General features: G+C 43.6%; 1 protein-coding gene across 1 annotated transcript; it reads right to left on the minus strand.

The window, feature by feature from the left end:
• Positions 1-7,981: 7,981 nt before the first annotated feature.
• On the minus strand, positions 7,982-9,155 carry LOC109877099 (ladderlectin). Its single transcript, XM_020469425.2, is given in 2 exon segments — positions 7,982-8,692; positions 8,695-9,155. Coding segments are annotated over 2 exon segments (555 nt in total). The 5' UTR covers positions 8,945-9,155; the 3' UTR covers positions 7,982-8,387.
• Positions 9,156-13,331: the final 4,176 nt, after the last annotated feature.

Below are 13,331 nucleotides of genomic sequence, written 5' to 3' on the forward strand. Positions count from 1 at the left end.
GCTATGACAACGAACACATTTGCATTTATCTGTGGCAATTTGAATGCACAGAGATACCGCGTGGCAAGATCCTGAGACCTGACGTGCCATTCATCTGCCGCCATCACCTCATGTTTCAGCATGATAATGCTTGGCCCCATGTCGCAAGGATCTGTACACAGTTCCTGGAAGCTGAACATGTTCCAGTTCTTCCATGGCCAGCATCAGAGGTGCAACTTTGGTTTTAGAAGGGGGGGGGCACAAATATATATACAGTATATATATAGTGGGGCAAAAAAAGTATTTAGTCAGCCACCAATTGTGCAAGTTCTCCCACTTAAAAAGATGAGAGAGTCCTGTAATTTCATAACAGGTACACTTCAACTATGACAGACAAAATTAGATTTTTTTCCCAGAAAATCACATTGTAGAATTATTAATGAATTTATTTGCAAATTATGGTGGAATATAAGTATTTGGTCACCTACAAACAAGCAAGATTTCTGGCTCTCACAGACCTGTAACCTCCGTCTCCTCCCTCCAGGTTCTCCGCCTGTCCGGAGCTGCCAGAGTCTCCCTCCTGTCCGGAGCTGTCAGAGCCGCCCGTCAGTCAGGAGCTGCCAGAGCCGCCCGCCTGTCCGGTGCTGCCAGAGTCTCCCTCCTGTCCGGAGCTGTCAGAGCCGCCCGTCAGTCAGGAGCTGCCAGAGCCGCCCGCCTGTCCGGTGCTGCCAGAGTCTCCCGCCTGTCCAGCGCTGCCAGAGTCTCCCACCTGTCCGGCGCTGCCAGAGTCTCCCGCCTGATGTTTTGGACTTCTGTGTTGTTTGGCCGGGTGTGGTTCTCAATCAGAGGCAGCTGTCTATTCTATTGTTGTCTCTGATTGAGAACCATACTTAGGTAGTTATTTTCTGTTTAGTGTGTTTTGCACCTGACGGAGCTGTTTTGGTTGTTCTTTTGTTACTTGGTGTATTTAGTGTTCAGTTTAATTAATAACATGTACACATACCACGCTGCACTTTGGTCATCACCTTCTTCCACCAACGGCCGTTACAACAGAGACAAAGTGGCATCGCAATTTAACAGCTTAGACACGAGACGCATGTGTCAAGGTCTACAGACAATCACGGACTACAAAAGGGAAAACCAGCCATGTTGCAGTCAAAGTCTGGCTTCCGGACAAGCTAAACACCTTCTCACGCTTTGAGGATAACACAGTGCCACCGACACGGCCCGCTACCGAGGATTGTGGGCTCTTCTTCTCTGTGGCCGACGTGAGAAAGACATTTAAGCGTGCTAACCCAGACCCAGACGGCATCCCTAGCCTCATCCTCAGAGCATGTGCAGACCAGCTGGCTGGAGTGTTTACAGGCATATTCAATCTCTCCCTATCCCAGTCTGTTGTCCCCACATGCTTCAAGTTCTCTTCAAGTTCTCTGCTGCCTGTGACTGGAACGAATTGCAAAAATCGCTGAAGTTGGAGACTTTTATCTCCCTCACCAACTTCAAACATCTGCTATCTGAGCAGCTAACCGATCGCTGCCGCTGTTCATAGTCTATCGGTAAATAGCCCACCCATTTTCACCTACCTCATCCCCATACTGTTTTTATTTATTTTATTTCCTGCTCTTTTGCACACCAATATCTCTACCTGTACATGACCATCTGATCATTTATCACTCCAGTGTTAATCTGCAAAATTGTAATTATTCGCCTACCTCCTCATGCCTTTTACACACAATGTATATAGACTCTCCTTTTTTCTACTGTATTATTGACTTGTTAATTGTTTACTCCATGTGTAACTCTGTGTTGTCTGTTCACACTGCTATGCTTTATCTTGGCCAGGTCGCAGTTGCAAATGAGAACTTGTTCTCAACTAGCCTACCTGGTTAAATAAAGGTAAAATAAAAAAATAAAAAAGATGTCCACCATTGTTCCTATACCCAAGAAAGCAAAGGTAACCGAACTAAATTACTATCACCCCGTAGCACTCACTTCTGTCATCATGAAGTGCTTTGAGAGACCAGTCAACGATCATATCACCTCTACCTTACCTGACATCCTAGACCAACTTCAATTTGCTTACCGCCCCAATAGATCCACAGACGATGCAATCGCCATCACACTGCACACTGCCCTTTCCCATCTGGACAAGAGGAATACTTATGTAAGAATGCTGTTCATTGACTATAGCTCAGCATTCAACACAATAGTACCCTCCAAGCTCATCATTAAGCTCGAGGCCCTCTCTGTGCAACTGGGTCCAGGACATCCTGACGGGCCGCCCCCAAATGGTAAAGATAGGAAACAACAACTCCACTTTGCTCATCCTCCACACTGGGGCCCCCACACGGCTGCGTGCTCAGCCCCCTCCTGTACTCCCTGTTTCATCCATGACTGCGTGGCAACGCACGCCTCCAACTCAATCATCAAGTTTGCAGACGACACAACAATAGAAGGCCTGATTACCAACAATGATGAGACAGCCTACAGGGAGGAGGTGAGGGCCCTGGGAATATGGTGCCAGGAAAATAACCTCTCACCCAACGTCATCAAAACAAAGGAGCTGATCGTGGACTTCAGGAAACAGCAGAGGGAGCGCACCCCCCTATCCTCATCGACGAGACCGCAGTGGAGAAGGTAGAAAGCTTTAAGTTCCTCGGCGTACACATGACTGACAAACTGAAATGGTCCACCCACACAGACAATGTGGTGAAGAAGGCTCTGTTGCGCCTCTTCAACCTCAGGAGGCTGAAGAAATTTGGCTTGGCATCTAAAACACTCAAACTTTTACAGATGCACAATTGAGAGCATCCTGTTGGGCTGTACCACCGCCTGGTATGGCAACTGCACCACCTGCAACCGCAGGGCTTTCCAGAGAGTGGTGCGGTCTTCCCAACGCATCACCGGGGGCAATCTATCTGCCCTGCAGGACACCTAAGGCACCCGATGTCACAGGAAGGCCAAAAAGATCATCAAGGACAACAACCACCCGAGCCACTGCCTATTCACCCCACTATATTCCAGAAGGTGAGGTCAGTACAGGTGCATCAAAGCTGGGACCGAGACAATGAAAAACAGTTACTATCTCAAGGCCTTCAGACTGTCAAAGAGCCATCACAGGCACATTAAAGGCTGCTTGCCATATACATAGACTTGAAATCACTGGCCATTTTAATAATGGAACACTAGTCACCTTGTGTTTACATGTATCATATGTCCAGTTGAATTTGGAAGTTTACGTACACCTTTGCCAAATATATTTAAACTCTGTTTTTCACAATTCCTGACATTTAATCCTAGTAAAAATTCCCTGTCTTACGTCAGTTAGGATCACCACTTTATTTTAAGAATGTGAAATATCAGAATAATAGTAGAGAGAATGATTTATTTCAGCTTTTATTTCTTTCATCACAGTCCCAGTGGGTCAGAAGTTTACATACACTCAATTCGTTTTCTGTATCATTGCCTTTAAATTGTTTAACTTGGGTCAAACGTTTCGGGTAGCCTTCCACAAGCTTCCCACAATAAGTTGTTTTGGCCCATTCCTCCTGACAGAGCTGGTGTAACTTACTCAGGTTTGTAGGGCCTCCTTACTCGCACACACTTTTTCAGTTCTGCCAACAAATTCTGTAGGATTGAGGTCCTAACCGACTTGCCAACACCATAGTTTGTTAACAAGAAATTTGTGAAGTGGTTGAAAAACTAGTTTTAATGCCTCCAACAAGTGTATGTAAACTTCCGACTTCAACTGTAGGTATTTCTCTTGCCCAGATGGGATAGGGTAGTATGCAGTGTGATGGCGATTGCGTCGTCTGTGGACCTATTGGGGCGGTAAGCAAATTGGAGTGGGTCTCGGGTATCAGGTAGGGTGGAGGTGATATGATCCTTGACTAGTCTCTCAAAGTACTTCATGATGACATTTAGCTCAGTTACCTTAGCTTTCTTGGGAACCGGAACAATGGTGGCCCTCTTGGAGCATGTGGGCACAGCAGACTGGGATAGGGATTGATTGAATATGTCCGTAAACACACCAGCCAACTGGTCTGCACATGCTCTGAGGATGCAGCTAGGGATGCCGTCTGGGCTGGCAGCCTTGGGAGGGTTAACACGTTTAATTGTTTTACTTACGTTGGCCAAGGTGAAGGAGAGCCCCATCAAGCTTTGTTGCAGGCCTTGTAGGTGACACTGTATTGTCCTCAAAGCGAGTAAAGAGGTTTTTAATTTGTCTGGTAGCAAGACGTCGATGTCGCGACGGGGCTGGTTTTCTTTTTGTAATCCGTGATTGACTGTAGACCTTGCCACATTCTGGTGTTTGGTGTTTGAGCTGTTGAATTGCGACTCTACTTTGTCTCTATACTGACACTTTGCTTGTTTGATTGCCTTGTTGGGGGAATAGCTACACTGTTTGTATTCGGTCATGTTTCCAGTTGCCTTGCCATTATTAAAAGCAGTGGTTGACGCTTTTAGTTTTGCGCGAATGCTGCCATCAATCCACGGTTTCCCATGGGTGATGAGGGGGCAGCACGTGGCACGAGTCTTCTAAAAGTCCTGGTCCTGACTGTGCAGGAGAGTTTAAGATGAGGAAAGTGATGCGTTCATGGTGGTTGTGAGTAACTGTGAGGGAAATGGGAATCGTGGTCTAGCGCACCAGTCCTGTTCCTAGACGGGCAGAGACTGGGATAGGGGGTTGTAAAGGGACTAGAGGAACGCGTAATGATAAGGCCACTGACTGGCCTAGGACTCCACTAGGGCAGGACAGCCGTCCTGCGGAAAGCCGTCAACAGGCCCTGGAGGCTCCAGCCAGGGGACGCTGCCACTGTCCGGAAATCCAGTGCGTACTCCGATGCTATCCTGGACCGCTGGCGTAGGCGGAGGAGAGCCTCACCTCCCTCTCGACCCTCTGTAGGGTGGTCGAAGACGGCAGGGAAGAGTTGGGTGAAGCGCTCATCGGACCGAAGCACTTCTGGTCCGTCCATCTCCCAAACGGCTTGCGCCCACTCCAGAGCCCGGCCTGTCAGCACCGAGATCACCAAGACCACCTCGTACCTCTCGGAAGCCATCCCGGCATGACGGGCCAGGTGGAGGTCATACTGCAGGAGAAAACCCCTACAATGAGCTGAGGTGCCATCAAACCACTCCGGGAGTGGCAGGTGGATGTTGCTGATCGGACAGGGTGAAGTAGATGGTGGTGGGGTGGCTGGAAGACCGCGGGGAGCTGGAAGGTAGTGGTGTAGCCTGCAGTGGGGCGTATGGCCCGGAGCACCTCGTCCATCGCAGTCCTGAGGCGCTCTAGGCACGAGTCATGGTGGCGGAGCTTCGCTCCTACAGCGGAGGGGTCGGGATGTCCTGCTGCTTGTCCTCTTCAAACACAAACTCCAAAGCAAATCAGGGGAGAAAAATAGGTTTATTCAGAGAGGACAAATCAAGATGTTACGCTGGGAGTCAGTGTTCAGTCTCCCCTGTCCTCAGCTTTTCCCCACTGTCATGACGTTGGCCTGGGGATAGGTTTATGACAGTCATAAATACCTCTTCCCCCCTTTTTCCTCTCTCTCTTCTCTACTGATGTTACATTTGCAAACCCTTTGGTTAACATAGAGATTCTGGGAACATCAGAACGTGGGGGGAAATTAACTATAGACTGGTAATCTGACAATTGAACATATGCAGTGGTACTTAATGAATATAATGTCAGTTCGGTTGTCATCTGAGACATTCTCATCAATGATAAGATGACAAACTCTACAGTGGAAAGTCTACACATCAGAGTTATCGGATTCACATGGAATTGTTCAATTTAAATGTTTAGAATATTAAATTATTCGTGATGGGATGAAATGTGATTTTAGCTTCTAAAATGTGAGATTTGGTTTTCATAAGGTAGGGCTCTGCTCAATCAGCGGTCCGCCCCTGTGAAGGGACATGGGCTATAAAACGTTTCAAACACGCCCTCCTCTCCCTTCCTATATAAAGCCTTGACAACAATATAACCTCCTGTTCCGAGGACGTGAGGACGACGGTCCGATGTCAGAATGGTTCATAATAACTACAGAACGAAGCCAACATCAGCGTGAGCTTTGGTTGCGAATGGTATGAACTTTGAACTCTTAGTCACTACAGAAGTGATACCTCCTAGCTGTTGAGTTAGCAACAGCAGATGCAAACGAGGGTTAGGAAGGAACAGACAGGGTATCCCGTCTATCACACACAACGTTACTACAACGTATCCAATTGACAACCAGAGACATTCTTCAAAGGACAAAGGACTCGGTTGGACAACACGGCCTTCCGTCTACCACCAACCTACCGAAGCACAGATCAGAGTAAATATTTATTGCATTTTCCTTTTCCAAATGGGCGGTAAATTTAGAATGCATAAGATACTGTATTTACGATAGTACAGCTTCGCCCTTCGTTCCTCAGTCTTCCCGCACTTTCACTCAAACCCAGCCCCTTTTCTTGTGTAACAAGCTGTCATATCTGTTCCGCCCGCCAGGGACGTTTTCCTTTATGACGTATTTGTATCAAGTTATGATTTAATTATGTGTAATTCTGTGTGATTAGTTAGGTATTTAGTAAATACATAATTAAACCCCAATTTTGAATTGCTGGTTTAACTTGTTAGCCAGGGTTTTTGAAGATAACCACGAATTTACAACTTTCAGATGAGACTGAATTAAAGATGTGTAACGGCGTTCGTCTGTTGAAGGAGAGTCGGACCAAAAATGCAGCGTGGTGGTTACTCATGTCTTTTAATGAAGAATAGCGATACAAGAAATAAATAAATAAATACAAAAACAACAAACCAAACAAGAAAACCTAATTAACAGCCTATCTGGGTGAACACTACACACGAGACAGGAACAATCACCCACAAAATACACAGTGAAACCCAGGCTACCTAAATATGGTTCCCAAGCAGAGCAACGAGAATCACCTGACTCTGATTGAGAACCGCCTCAGGCAGCCAAGCCTATGCTAGACACACCCTAATCAGCCACAATCCCAATGCCTACAAAACCCCAATACGACAACACAATAAACCCATGTCACACCCTGGCCTGAACAAATAATTAAAGAAAACACAAAATACTAAGACCAAGGCGTGACAAGATGACGATTATATTGACTGCTATTGATGTTAAATATTTACTAGGTCTTTAAGAAGTTATTTGGAAGATACAGCTCTATAAATATTATTTTGCGGTGCCCGACTCTCTAGTTAATTACATTTACATGATTAGCTCAATCAGGTCATATTAATTACGGAGAAATTATTTTATAGAATAGCATGTCATATCACTTAATCCGGCATAGCCAAAGACACGACACCACTGAACAGAGGAACAGGATGCCATTTAAAACCCCCACCCTATCCTGGGGTTGACCAATAAGATGTCCTTGGCAGAATGACTGGGCCAATGGCCAAATAACCAGTAATCTGCTCCTGACTCAATGTACAGACCAATGAAAAACGTGGCACAACGTAGCCACATGTCGCTCTGAGTTCAGGAGTGCCTTTCACAGATTCAAACAGATGTTTAACTGAAATCCACCTCCTATTTACAATTGCTATTGACCATTAGTACTCTAGTTTTTAGTCCTCTCATGCTCTGTGTTGTGTATTTATCTTCAAAATGTACTTATAATGGAATGGAGAACACAGATGTTTTCATTTGATCGTAATTTGTGTCACTGACACTGCACTTTCTTCAACTTGTTGACAGTGAGCCTATACGCTAATATCGCCTTAAGCGTTGTACTTGCTAATCAAGTGAAGTATAATTTCAATATACCCTACTGTCACAAACTAATATCCTCCGACAACAGCGCAATAGAAGCAGCTTCTCTCTCTCTCTCTCTCTCAAAATATATATAAAAAAATGTTAATCTAATGTTAATTAAAGTGTCTTTGTGAGACTCATTGTACAGTTGGTACAAATCGCACATATACCATTGTCTTTATTAATGCGGCATGACAACTTGTCAAGCATTAACAAAAACATTTCAGAGTATGTAATGTATCTTTATTTTCAAAAGCAGAATTAGCAACATCACACAGTTTCATCACAAGCTTAGCTAATGTTAGTTAACCTGAAATGTTAGCCTACCTAAACAGTAGCTATCTAACAGCAGATAATGACTTAGTATAAAAGTCTGCATTGAGCTCAAAGACTGTTTCTTCGATAGCTACATGTTTTCTGTTTCTTGTAAATGCCTCTGTCATTATTTGTAACTGTTGGATATGGCTCGTTAGCTAATTATTAGATAGGTGGCTAGCTTTTTTTGTGAATAGAGGTTTACTTGTCATGTTGGTTAGCTGCAGTGAGTGGCAGATCTTGGTTTGATTATTGAAGTGTAGACTGTTGACCCCTGGAGGTGGAGGTGAAGTAGCTGTGGCGATTCCTAGCCTACATTCTTCTGGAACAGAGAGATGCAAACTTCCACTCACAGGGCACGTCAAACCAGAGCTTCGCACTTGCAGCGTTCATATGCAGACAGTCCTCTCCTTCTCCAGCATTATTGGGCTCATCGGTGTCCCAGTTAGTGTAATCAAATCTGGACCCATCTGACCACATCCATGTGCCCTCCTTGATTGCATCAAAACCTCCAAGCCAGGTGCTATGTAGGTGGCCATTGGCATCCTTTGTCAGTGCTTGCATAAACTGGTACTCTAAAAGGCTATGCACGGATGCTAGGTTTCCACCAAGTGCCAACAGTTTTGCTCCGAATCTACGAATGATTGCTGAATGCTGACAAACTTGAAACAGTGTGATCCATATGTGTACCAGTCTGAGGGACACGAACCTTCCTTTATCCCCTCCTGCACTGCTTCCACCTGAGCCTCAGGAGGAGTCCGTTCCACCTTAGTCTTCAGTAAGGGTTCTAAACCAAGCAGCTGGGTCAGGTTTGCGTCACCCAGTGCAATGGAAGCACTCAGAAGCAGAAGGATGGCCAACTTCTCCATGGTAATCTTTTCCTGTCAGAGAAGGAATCACAGGTGGTAGTCTGTAGGTTCTGTTCAGCTTGAGAAGGAGGAACACTTTTATACATGTAGCGCACCAAGCCACAAGGACAAAGTACCAAAAAAACATGTTTACACTGATTCTACATCTTTTTGGGAATCTGCCAAATATTGTATATAACTATGCAAGTCAGTTAAGAACAAATTCTTATTTACAATGACAGCCTAAGAGCAGTGGGTTGTAACTGCTTTGTTCAGGGGCAGAACAACAGATTTGTACCTTGTCAGTTCAGGGGATTCGATCTAAGAACCTTACGGTTACTGACCCAACACTCTAACCACTAGGCTGCAAGGACAATGTACAAAAACACATGTTGACACTGATTCCACATCCTATTGGGAAATGTATCCTAATCCCTCTGCCAAACATGCACTGAGTGTACAAAACATTAAGAACACCTGCTCTTTCCATGACCTAGACTGACCAAGAACACACAAAACTTACAACTACCTACATTACAAAATCAGATACATGAACAGTGAGAAACCTGAATGACTGAATTAATGTTTTATTTCAGTGTCAAATCGTCAGTTGGCGATCCATCCATTACAGGGTCAATTGACACTTTTAAAGAAAATGACAATGATTCTCACAAAGAGTCCTCTGGTGTACTGTGCAGTGTTTACCACATACAAAGAATCAACATGAGGTTGTCTAGGCAATAACAATAATCTTTAAGAAACAAAAACAAAATAAATAAATACAGATGTATAAATGCAGGTGAATGAAACTGAAAAAGCATTTAAACACATTCGGGCCCCAATAAAGAACTCAAATGTGAAAGCTGTATTTGGCCTTTATTTTACTAGGCAAGTCAGTTAAGAACAAGTTCTTATTTCAATGACGGCCTAGGAACATGGAGCCTATGCACAATCCATAGGTACATGGACTTGATATACGCCTATAACTAAATATATAATTCAATTATAGGTTGACTTTCTTTTATTCCAGGCTTTATCAAACAAATTGGCAAACGTAAATATATAGACTAAAACATTTTTTTTTCATCGTTGCTCAACCACATGATGCCAGGATATAGAGTTGAAGTCAGAAGTTTACATACACCTTAGCCAAATACATTTAAACTCATTTTTTCACAATTCCTGACATCAAAATCCTAGTAACAATTCCCTGTCTTAGGTCAGTTAGGATCACCACTTTACTTTAAGAATGTGAAATCAAAGGATTTATTTCATCTTTTATTTCTTTCATCACATTCCCAGTGGGCAGAAGTTTACATACACTCAATTAGTATTTGGTAGCATTGCCTTTAAATTGTTTCACTTGGGTCAAACGTTTCGAGTAGCCTTCAACAGCTTCCCACAATAAGTTGGGTGAATTTTGGCCCATTCCTCCTGACAGAGCTGGTGTAACTGAGTCAAGTTTGTAGGCCTCCTTGCTCGCACACGCTTTTTCAGTTCTGCCCGCAAATTTTCTGTAGGATTGAGGTCAGGGCTATGTGATGGCCACTCCAAAACCTTGACTTTGTTGTCTATTTTGCCACAACTTTGGAAGTATGCTTGGGGTCATTGTCCATTTGGAAGACCCATTTGCGACCAAGCTTTAACCTCCTGACTGATGTCTTGAGATGTTGCTTCTATAAATCCACATAACTTTCCGTCCTCATGATGCCATCCATCTATTTTGTGAATTGCACCAGTCCCTCCTGCAGCAAAGCACCCCTACAACATGATGCTGCCGCACACGTGCTTCACGGTTGGGATGGTGTTCTTTAGCTTGCAAGCCTCCCCCTTTTTCCTCCAAACATAACGATGGTCATTATGGCCAAACAGTTCTATTTTTGTTTCATCAGACCAGAGGACATTTCTCCAAAAAGTACAATCTTTGTGCCCATGTGCAGTTGCAAACTGTAGTCTGTCTTTTTTATGGCGGTTTTGGAACAGTGGCTTCTTCCTTGCTGAGCGGCCTTTCAGGTTATGTGGATATAGGACTTGTTTTACTGTGGATATAGATACTTTGTACCCATTTCCTCCAGCATCTTTACAAGGTCTGTTGCTGTGGTTCTGGAATGGATTTACACTTTTTGCCCCAAAGTATGTTCATCTTTAGGAGACAGAATGCGTCGCCTTCCTGAGCGGTATGACGGCTGTGTGGTCCCATGGTGTTTATACTTGCGTACTATTGTTTGTACAGATGAACGCGGTACCTTCAGGCATTTGGAAATTGTTCCCAAGGATGAACCAGACTGGTGGAGGTCCACCATTTTTTTTCAGAGCTTTTGGCTGATTTCTTTTGATTTTTGCATGATGTCAAGCAAAGAGGCACTGAGTTTGAAGGTAGGTCCTGAAATACATCCACAAGTACACCTCCAATTGACTCAAATGATGCCAATTAGCCTATCAGAAGCTTCTAAAGCCATGCCATCATTTTATGGAATTTTACAAGCTGTTTAAAGGCACAGTCAACTTAATGTATGTACAATTCTGATCCATTGGAATTGTGATACAGTGAATTATAAGTGAAATAATCTGTCAGTAAACAATTGTTGGCAAAATTATTTGTGTCATGCACAAAGTAGATGTCCTAACCGACTTGCTAAAACAATAGTTTGTTAACAAGACATTTGTGGAGTGGTTGAAAAATGAGTTTTAATGACTCCAACTTATTAAGTGTATGTAAACTTCCGGCATCAACTGTACGTGGAGGGCTTTCTGGAATAGAAAGACACGTATATCATTGTCACGTTCTGACCTTAGTTCCTTTGTTTTGTCTTTGTTTTAGTATGGTCAGGGCGTGAGTTGGGTGGGTTGTCTATGTTATATTTTCTATTTCTTTGTTTGGCCTGGTATGGTTCTCAATCAGAGGCAGCTGTCTATCGTTGTCCCTGATTGAGAACCCTATTTAGGTAGCCTGTTTTCTATTGTGTTTTGTGGGTGGTTATTTTCAGTCTTTGTGTGTCTGCAACAGACAGAACTGTTTCGGTTGTTTGTTTGTTATTCAGTGTTCAGTTTTTTTCATTAAATAAGATGAACACTTACGACGCTGCGCTTTGGTCCTCTCCTTCTTCCACCGATGTTTTAATGGGCAATAGAGTATTGAGTGAATTTCACTCCCTAACTCTTTGAGGTCACAGTAGTTACAAAGTCTCTCCTATACTATTTCACCACAATACCAGCCTGTTTACACATGCAGGGGCAATGTCCCTGTTCATACCTGTGCACATAGTGATCTCCGGCTGTAGGGTGTACATAACCTTTCTGTCACACATGAATTTGTTCTTAATCAAACAAAAGTTTGTCAATTTAGGTCTATGATTAATCTCCTCCACCAATTTCTTTTCATATTGCATCATCAGTTGTTTTTTAATATATTTTTTGATTTGGTTTTCATCCAGATGTTCATAGTCAGACTGTTGTGAAAGGTTTAGATTGGATGAGCTTATTAGTCACTTGTATAGGGACACAGATGTAATTATAGGGTACAGTGAAAATCTTGTTCTCCGGGCTCCAACAGTGCAGGTAAAAAATAAAAGGAATAAAAAGAGAATGAGAAATAATAACATACACATTTACAACGGTAGCAGTTATAAATAACCGTTGGGTGTTGGGGGCAGGGTAAAGTCTGTCGGATAACGTCCATGGGGGCTATTAGGGGAGGAGGAAGTGAGAAGTGAATGAAACCGTAATAAAAAAAGAACAATACATATTTAGGCTTTAACAATGAGACATGTCCATTGGTGGGGACATGGTGGGGTGCAGGGCAACTGTTTGTGTGTGTGTGTGTGTGTGGGGGGGGGGGGGGGGGGGGGGGGTCTTGCAGTCACTCCGAGACATGTACATTTCAATGTTCTAATACAAAGTAAAATAAAAAAGGATATTTTGGAAGTTTGAAAGACATGCCCTATCCCTCCCTGTGAGTTCCACTGAATGTTTTTAAAGGTCAATAAGGTATGAGTGTCAAGTAAATAAGTTATTCAGGTAACTTATCCACCGTTGTGTCAAACTACCAGGAAGTTTGATAAGACAGACTGAGTCGGCGCGAAGCTCACCCTGACTAAAGGTTCTTTGAAAACTCCTATGTCAAGCAACATGGACGAAGTGTTGCAGAGATTAGGTCAAGCAAATGTGCTGATACACAAACAAGTCAAACAACATTGGCATTGGGTAGCAGGTAGCCTTGCGGTTAAGAGCGGTTTGAATCCCCGAACCGACTTGGTGAACAACCTGCGGATGTGCTTTTAACCAAGGCACTTAGCCGTAATTTCTCCTGTAAGTCGCTCTGGTTAAGCGTGTCTGCTAAATGACTAAAATCATTTAAAAAAATAAAATAAACATCCAATCCTGTCAGAGTGCAAAACATTATTGATCC

This window comes from Oncorhynchus kisutch, unplaced genomic scaffold, assembly GCF_002021735.2.
Source record: "Oncorhynchus kisutch isolate 150728-3 unplaced genomic scaffold, Okis_V2 scaffold973, whole genome shotgun sequence".
Taxonomy (NCBI): Eukaryota; Metazoa; Chordata; class Actinopteri; order Salmoniformes; family Salmonidae; genus Oncorhynchus; species Oncorhynchus kisutch.